The 16,637-nt window shown below is 41.7% G+C and overlaps 1 protein-coding gene across 1 annotated transcript; it reads right to left on the bottom strand.

The window, feature by feature from the left end:
• Window positions 1-1,227: 1,227 nt before the first annotated feature.
• On the bottom strand, window positions 1,228-16,321 carry LOC130085679 (retinoic acid-induced protein 1). Its single transcript, XM_056251582.1, has 4 exons — window positions 10,561-16,321; window positions 9,946-10,039; window positions 7,167-7,216; window positions 1,228-1,774 (listed from the first exon to the last, which is right to left on the bottom strand). Exons 1-4 carry the CDS (start codon window positions 16,282-16,284, stop codon window positions 1,766-1,768), a joined length of 5,877 nt encoding a protein of 1,958 aa, XP_056107557.1. The 5' UTR covers window positions 16,285-16,321; the 3' UTR covers window positions 1,228-1,765.
• Between the last annotated feature and the right edge of the window lie 316 nt (window positions 16,322-16,637).

The raw sequence follows: 16,637 nt of genomic DNA, 5'->3' as shown, positions 1-16,637 counted from the left end.
GCGTTACATAAAAAGAAAATACCAAACACACAGACACTTTGCAATATGAGCTGTGGACAAATACAATAAAAAAAACCCGTCCTTTTAATTCATTGTTTTAATAACTTTTGTAAGCAATAACATATTTGTTTTATAGAAAATAAACATCTCTAAGAAATACTATACACAATTATAATAGTACATCACATCTTACATTTAAACAGCATCAAATACTTATATACACAATTACTTAGAATTAGGAATCAAATAATTACGTGATGGTTCTGTCATCTCTATGCGCGCGGTCTTACCTGTAATACTGCAGTGAAGTGAAGCATATAATACTGTATTTAGTCACATATACATCTGGATTAAATGATTATGGATTCTCATGTTCAGTTTTTCACGTTGTCTTCTGCATCGTTTCACAAATAACATGAACAGAAATGTAAAATCTGTTTGTGGTATGGATCTCTTCAGTGAGCTGAGGCTTTGTAAGCTTAAAGGTCATCCAAAATTACAATTTGCCATTATTTACTCATCTAGGCTAGATGTTTTTTTTTTTTTTTTAAACTCATGTGACTTTCTTTCTTCATTTGAGTGTTTGAGAAGAATGTCCAAGCTGCCCTTTTCCACTCAGTGAAAGTGAATGGAGACTCGGGTTGTCAAGCTCCAAAATGACAAAAAAGTATCATAAAAATCAGTCCTATATTTAAAGAAAGTTTCAATTTAAATGTGCTGTTGCTCTACAATATGGCATTTTAGTTTATTTCACAGAAGAAAGAAAGTCATAAGGGTTTTGAGTAAATGAGGACAGAATTTTTATTTTTGGTTCAACTATCCCTTTAATAAATTCTGAGAAGCTGATACACATATTACGAACGCAGTGTTGGGGAAAGTTACTTTTAAAAGTAATGCGTTACACCCCCCAAAAAGTAACTAATTGTGTTACTTTTTACGGAAAGTAAGGCTTCAGGCTGAAGGAAATGCAAATTCAGTCGATAAATAGGAAAACAAAGTAACTTGCATTACTTATTTGAAAAAGTAGCTCAGATACGTTGTTGTAAATTTCAAAGTAATGTGTTACTTTACTAGTTACTTGAAAAAGTAATCCGATTACATACCTCTGATTACAATGCGTGACCCCCAACACCGTTCGAACGCAGGATATTTTCCCACCCGGATGCACTGTCGGACATCTCAGTGGTGCTGTTTTGTCTTCAAAATGCACATGAAAATAAGCCTACACTTGGAGTAGCAGTATATTAAAATAATGCATTTTTTTCCTCATGATATCAGAATATTTAGACCTGTAAAGCACACCATGTACAATTTCATTTTTTCTTCTTTGTAACATGTAAGTGTCCATTGAAATACATCCAGTGTTGCATGACATCTTCAAATTTCAATCCCCCTTTCCACAGCGGAAGCACGCGTGTGCCAACCAGCGCTCGGGGCAGCAGGCCAAATCCACCACCAGGTGTCCCCGACTGATAACATCCGCTCCAGAATACGGAATAAAATGGAAGAATGGCACATTCAGATTCATAACAAAAGTGTCTTTCCCCTTTTTCAGCTTTTGATCATGAAGGATCTTCTGTTTGGGCCGGGCCGGATGGATTCGGAGATGATCTGATCTTGGGTGAGTATTGCTACAGTATTTTTGTGCTTCGACTGAAGCCCTAGATTTTCTCTGTGTCCACAGCAACTTACAGCACACAGGCAAACGCATGTCCTTGTTCTACTGCATAGCTGACATTCACCAGTCTTCATGCGCCGGTATATATTACAACACCTGAAAAACAGATCCATTTGAAATGCGTAAGAGTGGAGAAAGGCTTGCTGAAACATTCCTCGTTCATATACATTACTAAGCCACCACATGTGTCTTAATGTATGGATTTCTCCATTTTTAAAGATGGAAGTCATATTAGGTACAATATCACAGTTATTTGACTATTTAGCTTTCCAGGTGTTCATTTTTTCTTACTCGAATGGAAATGCTACAAACAAAACATGTTTACTTGGGAATATTGTTTTAATCCGCAGTCATTTTGCATCCCTGATATTACTTTCCATCCTGTGAATCTTACGTAATATACCTTTAACTAACATGACATCATCCTCCAGGAAGTGGCATTATTTTGGAGGGAAAACAACAGCACAAATAACAGAAGGTATAAGTAACGGATTTAATGAATTCGTTGATGATTTGATATAATTTTTTCCCTCTTGATAACATTCCATCTGTTTGATCATTTCAACATCAGTCTGATAATATCAACATTTGAAAAGATGTTTTAAAATGTCCAAATGAGCCTCCTTCATGAAAAGTTGATTACTTACCACAAGAGCAATATGGCTAACTAGCTTGTTATTTCCCTTCTGTTCATTGTCTTGGCATATGCTATGCTAAGCACGTCATTATAGATTTATTTATTCATAACAAGATATTAACCAAAAATTATCGGATGACTGACGTAAGACCATGGTTGTTGATACAATGCTGATAATGACGAAAAATGTGATACACACAAATTTGCTGAAATTAAATTAACTTAGTTTACATAATATTAACTAATAATAATAATTACAAAAATGTTTAATATAATATAAGCTGCCCTGAGTTGGGATCTTCAGCCGGCCCGCTCTCGAAAATAACACTGCAGGACCGTTTCCTATCCTAATTGCGCTGACATGGATGTTATAGTTGTTTTATGCATCTCTCCTCCTCCGCAGCTTGCTGTTGCTCTCGTTCTCTTTCCCTCCTCTGCTCTGGGTCCAATCTCTCGCTTTCTCTCTGATCTCTGAACTAATCCTTCTGCTTTAAAGCGCTGGTAATCAGTATCTCTCTCACAGCGCGATTTAACCGCAGCCCTGGTAACGGTGTTTGTTAGGCAGGACTGCATTGATATTCATCACGTTCTCGTGTTGCAAACAAACGTCTTAGTTCAGCGCGAACTGCTTAAAGGGACAGTTCACACAAAAATGTAAATTCTGTCATTAATTACTCACCCTCATGTCGTTCCAAACCCGCAAGACTTTCGTTCTTTCGATCTTTGAAACACGAATGAAGATCTTTTTGATGAAATCTGAGAACTTATGGCGCTTTTCCACTGCTGGTACGGCTCGGTACGGCTCAGTACGGTTCGGCTCGCTTCGCTTTTCCACTGCTGGTACGACTCGGCTCGACACGGCACGGCTCGGCTCGCTTTAGCTCGGTTTGCTTTTCCACTGCAGTTAGTACCGCTTCAAAGTGGGTGGGATTATAGTCGGACTATCCGCTCCTCGGCAACCAACGAGACGAACGTCTGCACTTCGTCCACGATTCAGCCATTTCTTTTTTTATGGAAGTTTTCTTTCTTTCTTTTTTCTTCAAGCAAGTCAAGCAAGTAGTTTTAAAACAGGTGCTACAGCGGTGGCTGTTGTCTACTGGCTATTTAAATCTAGTGGGTTTAGTGTCTCGTGTCGCAAATACAATGACGCTGATAGTGACGATTCTGTCTGTCTGACCAATCAGTGATCTGTAGTGTTTTCACGTCACATTTAGTATCGGTACGGTACGCTTGGAACCTCAACAGAGCAGGTACCATTTAAAGCGAGCCGAAGCGAGCCGTACCGTACCGTAGTGGAAATGCGCCATAAGTGAGCCGTACCGAACCGAGCCGTACTGTACCATGCAGTGGAAAAGCGCCAAAGCGTGCCGTACCGAACCGAACCGAACCGTACCGTTCCATGCAGTGGAAAAGCGCCATTACTGTCCCTCCTACACAATGAGCTACACAACTACCACTTTGACGCTTCAAAAAGTTCAAAAAGAGATTGTAAAACTAATCCATATGATTTGAGACGTTTGGTCCAAATTTTCTGAAGAGACTCGATCGCTTTGTGATGAACAGAATGAATTTAGGCTTTTATTCACATTTAAATATTCATCAACTCACACATCAGTTGTGGTAAACTGAAGCTCAAGCATGTTCGTTTGATGTGTGAAAACAACTTAGGTTCATTCTTGTGTTACGCAGCATGTTTGAGCTTCAGCAAGAACCAATGAGGTTCGTGCTCGTGTTGCACCTTTGAGCTTCAGCAAGAACCAATGAGGTTCATTCTGTGTTACGCAGCACGTTTGAGCTTCCTGAAGAGGTCTGTTCTCGCTTATCCAGTTTGTCAAGGTTCGGTTGAGCTTTTGTTTATGTTCGCTGTTCAATGTTTATCTGTGAATAAAAGCTTAAATTAAATATTTTCATCCTATAAAGCGATCAAGTCTCTTAAGAAAAATTGGACTAAACCGCTCAATTCATCCAGTAGCACCTCAATGCAGTACATAAGATCCACGGGGAGGAGTCGGATCAAGATCCAAGAGGTGGAGATGGGTAGGATTAGGGGTGGGTTTAAGGATTAGGGGTGTGTTTAGGGATCAGGGGGCGGAGATGGGTAGGTTTAGGTATATGTAAGGTGGGAGGAGTTGGATCTGGATCCGACTCCTCCCCGTGGATTTCATGTTCTGCAGTGAGGACCATCTCAATTCATGTGGATTAGTTTTACAATCTCTTTATGAACTTTTTAAAGCGTCATAAAGGTAGTTGCGCAGCTTTCAATGTAGGGACAGAAATCTCTCAAATTTCATTAAAAAGATCTTCATTTCTATCCTGAAGATGAATGAAAGTCTTATGGGTTTGGAATGGCATGAGGGTGAGTAATTAATGAGAGAATTTCCCTTTAACTTAGATAAGAATCTGTTTACTAATCTGGTATTAACACCATTTTCAGTTAAGTTTGGATGTGCTTCACATGATCTGCTTTGAAGTTACATATATGTACAGGCAGCTTTTCCAGTTTTAAAATGTGAACTTTAAATTTTTATTTTATTTTTAATTTAAGATAATCTCTTGACTGACATTGACGGAATGTCTGCTATGACTTCATTGCAACATTTGCTTTTGTGTCCTTTTTCTTACAACCATTTGCATACTGAATTGTGATTGGCCTTGTCTTTATATATATATATTTAACTGTTTTTCATCTGTGTTGATTTTTTTTGAGCACCCAATTTAATATGAGATGCGTGACGACTCTCAGTAACAATGGCAAAACGGCTCTGATGCAGAACCTAAATTCACTAAAAAATGTAACAATTTTTGTTTTGTTGCCTGGCTAGAATATCTCCTTGAGGAAATGCAAATAGCAAGAACAGGGCAAAGAACGGTAGCCTTCTCTTGCCCTGCCTGCTGTGCTGCCCTCTTCGGCCTGACTTAAAGCTCTGCCTATGCTGCTTTGCTGTTGTCATGTTCTCAAGCCACGTGAACCTAAAAGAGAGCTCGCCGCTGAGTGCGTGTGTGCACAGAGGAGAAGAGGAAGATGAAGAGGAGGAGGAGGAGATTTCCTAGGAGACCTTGACGGGGGTGGTATCTCTACCGCTCGCTTTCATTAAAGCGGCAAATTGGCATCCCAGAGACCTAAAGCCCTTAGATCCCCCTGCTGATGTGTGCTCTGCTTGTTCTGAACTTTCTCCTCTGCTCTGTTTGTCTGTCTGTTTCTCTCTCATTCTGTTCTCCTCTCCCTTTGTCGTGGGAGGGCGAAAGAGGAAGGGAGGGGTAGAGCTGGAGAGAGGAGGGTGGGGTGTTTTGATCTCCATCCAGGTTTTGCCTCACGGTCTCAGACAGGAAGCTGCTGAATATCATTTTTCTTTCTCACTTTCTACCATGCCCATTTTCTCGGTCTTTCTTGTTCAGTCTATCGCTTTTCCTTTCTCGCTCCCTGACCTACCTCAGTTGTAGTTCACAGATTGCCTGTAGGTGGCGAATGCACAAGCAAATGCAACAGTATAAGAACGAAGAGGCATGTGAAACTAAGCTAAGGTGAGCATTTCTAATATTTGCCCGGTTTCACAGACAAGTTTTAAGCCTAGTTCTAGACTAAAAATGCATGTTTGAGCTGTTTTAACTGAAAGCTACTTGCATTGACATATCTTTAAAACATCTCACTGCCATTGTTTTGTCTCAAGATGCACACCAGTAATGTTTATTTTCCTAAAGCACATTTATAAAAGCTACTTAAATGTAATAACTGAACTAAGGCCTAATCCTGGCTTAAAAGGCCTACATTTCCTAATACAAACCCTAAGTATTAAACCTTGCCGTATTGTTTTACGAATATGAGTGATAATGATGTGGATTGTTGAGGAGGGGAATGTTATTACTTTCCAATCAATTCAGATTCTTTTGCCTGATGGACAATGACATAAGCCGCTTTTCCACCGTCGGGCTGAACGTTTGCGTAACCGTTCCATTGCGTGCCGATCCGGGCCAGCTGGTACGGTTACCGTTTCATTTTCCCACTGTGGGGCTGACAATGGCCGCTCTTTGGAATCTAATACAAAAGCATCAGTCATTGCCTTTGTAACGCAAGAGTTCACGATATGAGATGTGTAGCGAGCGCGTTATGGAGAATGGTCAGATATTTCTTTTAATTTGATTATTAATTTTTGTGGTTTACGTCGCTCAAATAGAGCGCTTAGCCAGCTACAGAGAAACTGGAAGCCAGGCAACAGACAAGTGACCAATTTTGAGTTGTGACGTCACTTCACGGATTCTACCAGCACGGTTCAGCCGACCATTTAGACAACCGTGCCGAGAACGGTTTGTAATCGTGCCGTACCAAGCTCTAGTGGAAACACAACTGGAACTGTTCCTTAACATTCTAAGAACCGTTTTAGGATTAGGGATGTGCAAAATCAGTATGAGGTATGTTTTTGGGATGGCTCTCTGCTTCATGCAAGAGCCAAGACATTGAGTGTAAAAGAGATCCAGTAATAATCATCAGGCAGCACTTCTAAATGTCTCCTTTTTTCTTCTCTTGAATGTCTGTGGCTCCTAAAGGGGAACTAGGAGACTGAGAGAGCCTAGAATGTCTAATTCACATCCCTTCACTAATTTCGGCTGTCAGTAGTGAGCTGCACAGTCAATAGCAGACAGATAAGGGTGAGATATGCTGAGGGCTCATCTGTTGCCCTCAGAGATGGTGCTGATGAGGAACTGTGCTCTGCTGTCTAGTTTCACTCCTTGCTGTTGTTATGGATGTGGTAGAGTGTTACAAGGACACTGAAGTTCATGGTTACAATGGGGGTGTCTTTTAGATCACAGATGTCCGTTGCTGTGTGCAAAACCAATTCACCAGTGTGTGCTTACCTTGTGATCCGGACATCTAATAGAGAAGGTCTCTTCTTGAAACGTGCAGCCTGGAAAAAGAAAAGAAAGAAGAATCAAAGGCATAAATTAGAAAATCCCATTGAAAGCGCAATATAAGATCAGCTTGCACTTTTGTTTCTGACTAGACCCATCTCCAGTGGTGTAACCACCACTTTCTATGATGGCAATTTCTGATGGAAAAGAGCAATGCATGATGGAGGGAATCTAGTTCCAGCCTCGGATGACACGCCACAGAGCATTCGCAGACTATTGTCTAGACTAATATTGTCTAGAGCTGAGGATATCTGCCACTTCCAGTTGAGTGCTTGAAAGGAATAAATAGTCCCAAGAATTGTAGTAAGTAAAGTAGATATCATCATGTTTGCCTGAAGCGAAAGAGGTTAATTAGGTGAAGTACTTAATAAAAAAAATGTATTCTATCAGCACCATTGTCAGGTTTACCTACAACTAAACGTCACAGAAAAACTTAAAAAAGTATCATTGGTTGTTTTTACTTGTTTGTCAGAAACTTCCTGCCATACCTTAAGTTGATATTATGGAAGTATGCCTTCGATTCAGTGTTCCATGTAGGATATAGTTAGGGAAAAGCCCAACTAGTGGAATGTGTACAAGTTTATTAAAAAAGTAAGTACCTCTGGATCAAGCCGTGCATCGCATCTCGTTCTTCCTCTGAGGTAAATTTAAGGCTTATTCCCAGCGTGAATTATTCCAAAAATGATGAAACGTAAAACAGATAACCTGATGAAGCTTGGTGATTTTATTTATCGAGGTGATGGCGATCACCCACCTATAGTTTACATGTTCACATGGGTGATTACCATATGAATAGTCTGCTGGGTATTATAATCAGCTCAAACTGTTCCTCTCATTGGTTTCATACGGATTACATAATCAGAACATTATGTAGTAATTTCAAACTTTCTATAGACAGGCACATGTCTGTGAGGTTCATTCGCTGAGTTTCGGTTCATTTTTGTGACGCGTTTCAGAAAGTTGTTCATGGAGACAGAGACGGCAGAAAGAGCACATTGTTTTCTTTATTTTACAAAATCGTTTTGTCGTTATTGTGAGTGTATACAATTACTTTACAGTTTCCAATGATGTCTTACTCTCTTCTGTATGACCAAAAATGACAGAGTATTTGATGTTTTTTTTTCCCACTGTTTTCTTTTGGAGGAGGAGACAATGCAAGGGATCATGCCGGCTCCTCCAAGAGAAGTGTGTCGTTGTGCTCTAAACAAGATGTAGGCTATTGGCAAAAAATATATGCAACAGCCAAACAGTATGAAGAAACGTTATTGTAACTAATAAGCAGAGCAGTATATCAGATGAACTCTTATTCTGCGTGATAGGAAAGGTAGTATACAAAAGACAGAATGAGTTGAGAAGGGGCATTTAAGGGCCACCCACACATGCGAAATAAATATTAAAGTATAATCTCATTTTTTACCCATGAACAAAAATATGAAAAGCTTAAATTGTATTATTATTAAAGCTCCAGTCCGTAACTTTTCCTCTTTGTCGCCATCTCTCTGTTCGAAATCTGTAACTGCAGTGATTTGCGGAATTATCATCTTTACGTGGGTTGTAAATCGGCATGAAACAGCGCGGATGAACACAGTGCTTTGAGGCGAGTGGTGCTGTCAGTCACCGCGCTGTGTGGATAGCCTACTGTCATACAGAATCACAGATTCACTTTTTGAAAGTTTGACCAACATAAGAATTTTCATAAGAAAATGTCTTCTGAACAAGTAAGTAACATCCATTTTTGTTCTGACCAACTACGGGGGGAAAAGCATTCGACATGATAAGCTTCGTTAGATTTAATCAACGCGATTTACAGCAACCGTGCAAATTATAGCCTACTTTGTTCTCAAATTCATGTTAACAACATCAGCATTGCGTGACTAATGTTAAATTTAATGTGTTTTATGGTTACCTGTGTAGTTCAGAATTCATATTCTCCATAATAGCAAAACGAGAAAGGCACAACAAAGGAAACTCCATAACTGTGTGAATTAAGAAAACGTACTGTTACACGATTGAACTATTGAAATGTCTTACTTGTTCAGCAGAAAAAAGCCGTCTCTTCTTCCGTTTTGAACCCCTTCAAAACACGGAGTTCACGCACTTTTCAAAAGCCCCGCCGATGTTAAATCCTTGTGTTCGCATGAGACGGTTTCTTTCTCTTTCTCTAGCCACCTTAAATCCGAAGTACGAAGTCTTTTGGGTTTTATAACTGCTGAATCTCCAGTTGACACTGATGATTGTTGTTTGGATCTTCCTGGATGCCATAAGTTTAATAATGTAAAGTGCTGCGAGAAAAGCCTATACATCTAAACATCTCGTCACGCGCAGTATAGCCGAAGGAGCCGAAACTCCTTCTTTATGTGTACGGGTGTGACGTAATTACGCAAAGACATGCTCGAATTTCCCGCGGAAACCCACCAGTACCACTGGAATTAAAATCATTATTACAAGCTAACCGTTTTGAATCTAGCTATGGCAAGCAGATAGTTTTGACCACTGGCAGAATAAGTTTTTTTTTAATATAATTATTTTGGATTATTTTTAACTTAAAAAAGTTACGGACTGGAGCTTTAAGTAGAAAATCAAATGACCAGACGGTACACGGAGCGACATGCTTGCATACCCTGTTTTGTTTCTACAGAGTTTCATGTGGAGGGTGGAGTCATTGGATGGACTGTAAATATTGTAGACAAACAAACAGCACATTTCAATATGTCAGAACTCTTACCCATCTCTTTGGCGCAGACATAATGGTACCTCTGAGTACAGCTCTTCCAGCTGCAGCAGATGGAAGCTCCTTCCCCTTGGCACCTGGAGCATTTCTGTGATGAGACAGAAGGCCTGAGGAGCTTCTCTCTAAATTATCGACTCTTTCCTTCACAGCCCCCTGAGCCACCACAAGTTGCAGATAATATAGTATAACTAATATAATGCTGTGGCCACTAGACTCAAAGTATTTTATAAGTATCAGTATTAATAGCAATGTTCTATTACACTGTTTAGAATGGAACCTTAATATAATGCTTACTGTTTAATGAGTACGAATTTATGAAAATAGTATACTGTTTCATACAGTAGTGTATCGAATCGAATTTTTAACATAATTATGTGTAAAAAAAAAAAAACCAAAAAAAGTATTTTGTTGGTGTCTAGAATGAAGTCACGGTGATATCACAGTTGATTTTGTTTCCAGTTGAATTGTGGTGGGATACAATGTGGTGTATATAGCTATTTCTGAGTATGCTATTCCAAACATGTTCTGAGATGTGCTCTTGTCTCTTTTTTTGTTTAACAGTTCAGGAAGTTATTAATGTAGGGTGTTTAATATAAATGAAACACTTACTGTATTTGCAGATTTCTGAACAGCCTCCTTCAGCCCAAAGAGTTTGCCTGCTACCAGGATTATGCCTGTGGTCCAGACAGCACAAGCTTCATGAGCCCAGTGCTCTTTCGCCTCAGCCTCCATCTGCAATCTCTGCAGAGCCGATCCACTGCCCTCCTCACCAGCAGGGGGAGAAGCTCCACTAAGTCTGCTCTGCAACAGCAGCAGTCTTTTGAATCTCATCCGCAAGGTGGGGCGGGATCTTAACGGTTCCCTAATTGCCCTTTTCCCCCTCCTGGGATGCCAGCTGTGTCCTTCATTTGCACTATCTTGATAGGCGTCCTTCGCACATGCACTCTGTGAGTTGATCTGCTCTGCGATGCATCTGACCTCTGTCTCATTTGCACAGTTGCTGTTTTGCCTGAAATCATTCCTGTGTGTTGAAGACAGCATTTTTCGTGGTATGCAGTCCTCAGGATAATAGGGGCCGCACAAGTCCCCAAGCTCTCTGTAATTTGCTGGCTTTCCACATAGGCAGCATGTTAGACACCTTTCAATTAGACTTTTGTTAACTAAGGGCCCCTGGAGCATTACTGAGGAGTTTGATACTGCCTTGGTAACAGTGACTAGATTTTTCATTTTAGCTGCACTCTTTTTTCTTGCCTGGCTGAGCATCTGCTCTTCCTCAGGCCTGTTGATGATGGTACAAAGAGATGCTAGCTCCAAAGGGCTGTCAATGTGTACATATGGTCTGAAAGAACATTTGCCATCTCCTAGTGCTAGATGCAAGTCTGATAATGTCCCCTTCACTGTTGGGGGGAGATCATTGCTGCATTTTGTCTTGATTTTTGGTCTCCGCACTACAACTTTGAGGACATTCAGAACCTTTTTTCTCGGGGCAGCCTTTTTTTTCTCCTTTACTTTGTCATCTTCTGTTTGACTTGAGAGTTCCTCCTGTCTCTTTTTGAGTGATGGCCGCCTGCCTCGTTTGGGTTTTATTTGTGGTAAGCTAAATTCTGTTGGTTGCTCCTCATACTGTGTCTGTTCACCTATTTCTGGTAAAGAGGAGGAGGGTGGAGGTGGGGGTAATATAACAGTCTGGTTAGGCTCCTGTTTCTCAACAATGGGTATGCTTTCTTGTGGTTCAGTGCCTTTTCTTCTCCTCTTTCGTTGCTTCAAATGCATCTCGTGGTTGTTTTTAATGGCTCTCTGTTTGGCTAGTCTTGGTGTGTTGATAACTAGGCTCCCGGCCTCCAGGGCTACATCTGGTGCATCGCTGCTCTCTACGGTGGCCCACGTTCTCCTCTTTTTCCTTGGAGTTTGAATTCCTGTGTTTTGGGTCTCTTGTGTACTTGTACTTGTTATTTCACCCTCCACGTGAGTCACCTCAGAGGCGTTCATTGTCTCCTTCGGCTCTGGTACCTGTGGCACTGATTTTGATGTTGATTCATCTGGTACAATATCTGGTTGAATATTTAAAGGTTGCTTTTTGGACCCTGGGGATGTGATTTTCTGAACCATTGCCTCATATTTAAGTCCCCTGCCTTTCCGAGGAGGCAAATATTTGGTTTTAGTGGGACACTGAGGAGGTAAAGAAGGCATGTCACTTATGTCATCGGTGGGAGGGTTTTCAGCGGATACAGTGGTGCTTACAGATTCTGCTTGCAACTGTTGTCCTCTCTTTCGCTTTCCCTTTGCAATACAGACTCTTGTGACTGTATCTAATGGGGGCTGCTGTGTCTTCACTTGAATCTCTTGCACACCTTTCTTCCTCTTTTTGGGGTCTGATGATGGTAAACTGTATTTTCTTTTGATGGAAACGATCTCTTGATTTGGTTGTTGAAGTGATTCTGTAGATACATCCTTCTGCTTAGGTAATTCAAGATTTGAAGATTCGGTCTTACATGACTGATCCACAGTAACATTCTGTATTTGTGAGTGCAAGAGCATTTCTGAAGGTGTCTCATTTGATTTATCACTCTCTTGCTCCTTATCTTCAGTCAACTTTTCTTTTGTTTGTTTTCGTGATCTCAGCACCATGGACTTTTGATCTCTTGCTAAAGACTTTACACAACTGCTTTCTAGAGTGCACTCCAAAGTGGAACCCACAGTTTCATCCTTAGTGGTGTCCACCACACCAACAAGTGTGTCCGTAGTTAATCCTGTGCTCATATCTTGCAAAATAAGTTCATGCGTTTCCTTGGTATGGTCTTTTGTATGGTCAATCTGAATATTTTCATTTCCTTTTATTGATTTTATCTTGGAGGTGATGCCTCTTGGTCTACCTGGACCTTTAGTTACTGACCCCTCAATTGGCTTTGACTCTGTGGTGGTTTGACTTGGCTTTGGAACAAGCATTTCTCCTGCTAAAGCCCCAGGCTTTGAGACTTGTTTAGAACCAGATTTTGGACCAGGTTTAGGACCTGGCTTTACTCCAGGTTTTGGGCCAGGCTTTGCATTTTTTGTGGACCCTGTGCATTTTAAATTTAGTTTGGGGCCAGGTTTTACACTAGGCATAACTTCAGGTTTAGGACCAGGTTTTGAAATTAATTTTGGACTAGGCTTTGGACCAGGTTTTATATTTGATTTTGGACCAGCCTTTGGACCTGGTTTTGGACCTGGCTTCACACCTAGTTTTGAACCTGGTTTTGGACCAGGCTTTGGACCTGGTTTCCTTCTCTCTTGAGGGCAGACCTTTGGGCTACTTTGTGAACCGTATGACCGAGTGCACATCCGCGATGGTAAACTCTCTGTCACAAGTTTCTGTGTTTGACTACTTATATTCTGGTGGGCAGTTTCCATCTGATCAGGAATAAGAGCGCTTTTGCTGGAGGGCATACTGGGATTTTGGGCAGAAGGTAGAGCACTGTCTCCTTCTACACTTAACTGCCTTCTGATTCCTACACTTGAATGCATTGGTCTCCTTCTGCCCCGTGCATGTTTCTTACCGAACATTCTCGTATGTGCAGATGGGGCCAAAGGCTCTGGTTTGGCTGAGGGAGTCACTGCACTGGGACAGCTTATCCCTGGTTCCATATCCTCATCCCCTTTCTTGGGAGAGGGTGGGGTGTCAGCCCAAGATGGTGCAGAGTGCAGTATTGACTTGCCTGGCAACTGAGGAGAGTCAGGCTCCAGTACCTTTGCATCACTACGATCGATGTGATGATCCCTAGCCTGAGCCAAAGGTGTTGTTTTCTCATTGAGAGCTGAGAAGCCACTCTTGGCAGTGTGAGGCTGAGGTGCAATGTCACATATGGCTGACCTCCTTTCACTGCCTCTGTGTGGTGCATCCTGGTTAAAGCTTTCTGCAGGTTCTGTGTTGACTTGTGGCATGTTTCCCATCTCCTCAGATGTATTTGCTCTATTATTAATGACCTCATCTGAGGTTGTCAGATTCTCCTTTTCATCTCTCACCTCAGTGGAATTATGGGAGAAGACAGACGGCTGCTCCTCAAGGGTGTCCACTGGTCCCTCAGTGCACGTGAGGCTATCTACTGAATTCTCACTCTTTGAATTTTCTTCTTTATCTGGAAAATACAGATTAGTGCCTGAATTGCTGGGCGATGTTTTCACAAGCATTTCAACAGTGGTCTGTGGCTCTAATTTGAAATGTTCTGACTTTATTTCTGTCCCTTCATTACATTTGTGATTAAGTTCAGAAAAACAGTCCATCTCTTCTGAGTTTCCTTTATCTAAACTGTATTTGTTTTGCAGACCTTGGTAGATATTTGTTTCTGTTTCATATGAGTAACCTTCCTCTAATACTGCTTTATTTATTTGATGAAATAAAGAAGGACTTTTCTCATCCTCCAACCACTTCTCTTGCTTTTCAGTGACGTCTCCTTTGCACTCATGGTCTGCAGACATCTTTCTTTGTCCAATTTCCTCTTCATCAACCATCCTCTCAGTCCATGCTGACTCCTCAAAGTTCTCCTTTAGAGTACTCTCTGAACGCTTTATGTCTGGTGGTGAATTACTCTCTTGTTTCATAGGACTTGGAGCTGTTACACTGATGGGAGACCTCTCATCTCTAATGCAACGGAGAGAGCTGTTGGGCTCCTCTCCAGTGAATACTCTCTGTACTCTGGGGTCACAGTTGAGATTATCTTCAGAGGCTACACTCTGGAGACTTCGAACTGAGTCACCTGACCTAACAGATACATCATCAGCTGAGTTTAAGGAACAAGTGGACACTGTGTCAAGGCTGAGACGCGGGTGTGTCTGGGTGTGTGCTTGACCTTTGTCCTGACCAAAATAGTAATAGCTCCTGTCCATCTGGTCCTCAGTGCTGCTAGAGTATCCTCCCTCCTGTAGTTCTGATGTCATGGACCTGGGAATGCTATATGCATCAGGTGGAGGAGGACCATGTTGGTTATCAGGACAAGATGACTCTTCCATACCCTTTAACTGACCTCTATAGTCTTCTCCCTTTTTTGGAGGATTTCGCTTGCTGGTCTTTTTGTTAGCCATAAGGGCCTCTGACAGCAGCAGCTGCTGAACATTGTTAGAGATGTTTTCAACCTGAGATGTCAGGGCATTGAGGCTCCACAAACTGGGGTTGGAGAGGAGCTTTTCCGAGAATCGTTCTTTCATGGAGCCAGAATAGCTCTGGGACTGTTGGTTCACACTGGGTGATGAATGGGTATTAGGAGGCATCAACATATTTTGGTCTTGCAAACTTGTGGACGAGGAAGCTCCAGGATTAATGGGAGGTTGGCCATATTGGAATGAGTCAGGATTTGGCATTAAGGGGGATGGTGTAGAGTTATATGAGGGAGATCTTCCCACAGACCTTGCAGGTGAATGACTGGAACTTGGACTGCAGGTCTGGTAGTATTGTTCTGGTGACCTTACAGAAATGTCTGTAATGCAGTAGTTTTGCTGGGGCTGATTGTAGTGCTGGAATTTCTGAAGGTTCTCCTGTGTACCAGACATTCCCTGCAGGGAGCCTTGTTCAAATCCAGATCTTGATGGAGTTTGTTGATAACCATAATTATTCTGAGGCCTGTATCCACTCTGCTTTAGACTGCTGTGATTGCTGAGTTGTCGTCCGTACTGTGCATTAGTTGGTATACCATAGCCTTTGTAGCCATGTGGCATTGTATTACATTTCTCCATGTAAGATGATGAAGATGAAGAAGGGGGCTGCGAGTGCTGAGGGAAATGGAGGTGGCCCTGTGGATACATTAAAGGAGATGGCGCTGGATTGGGTGGGAGGCCCTGTTGATGGGGACTTGTATAGGTTGTAGCAGAGGACTGGGAGGGGAGATGGCACTGACTTTGAGAGATAGCTAGCATGTTCTGCTCTAGGTACTGGGATGACCCACTGACCCCAGACTCCAGCCGTCCCACCATGTCCTGTTCAAATTGGGTCATCTGAGCTGACTCATCCCATTTCTGCTGCAAGTGACCTTCACTAATATACTGGGCTGTGTATCCAGGGCCCAAGTGATTGCTGTAGCCAGCCTGCATGTGCTGGTTTGGAGTTTTGGCTCCTCTAAATGTTTTTTTAGTCTGAGTAGCACTGCTGCTGGTGTAGACGGGATAGGTCTGCTGTCCATAACAGTCCTTAGAACCTGCTCCCGCTGTTGACAACCCTGCAGCAGCTAGAGAGTGTGGCTCATAGCCCTGTCTGGACTGGCTCTGATGATGTCTATAACTCTCAAGGCGCGATAATTCTTGGGGTTCCTGCTGGTAGCAGTGCTGGTTGCCATGGAAACCACTCCGCTCTCTGAAGGACTGCATGACTCCGGCTAGGGGGCTCTTTGGAAAGAGAGAGAAAAGATATAAAGAGAGAGGCTGTGCTTAGTGGCTTCATTTTCTTATCAGTGATCATTCTCTCATTCAATTAATTTGAATTTATTGCTGTATTTGTCCTAAAACAAATCACATTATAATGTACACATCATTCATAAAATCAAATCACATCTCTCAACGAGCACTATAAAATTGTACTCTCCCTTACTGCAGCTGCAATCAATCATTATTGTATTATATTGAATCTAGGAATCTGAGCTATCTATTCCACATTTTGGTGGTTTCATCCTCTGTGATAATATGTGCAGCTACATTATTATTAATTTCCTCAAACATGGTTT

Source organism: Rhinichthys klamathensis, unplaced genomic scaffold (assembly GCF_029890125.1).
Source record: "Rhinichthys klamathensis goyatoka isolate OS25496 unplaced genomic scaffold, OSU_Roscu_1.1 h1tg000004l_1, whole genome shotgun sequence".
In the NCBI taxonomy this organism is placed as follows: Eukaryota; Metazoa; Chordata; class Actinopteri; order Cypriniformes; family Leuciscidae; genus Rhinichthys; species Rhinichthys klamathensis.
This window is presented reverse-complemented; position numbering and strand designations above follow the sequence as displayed.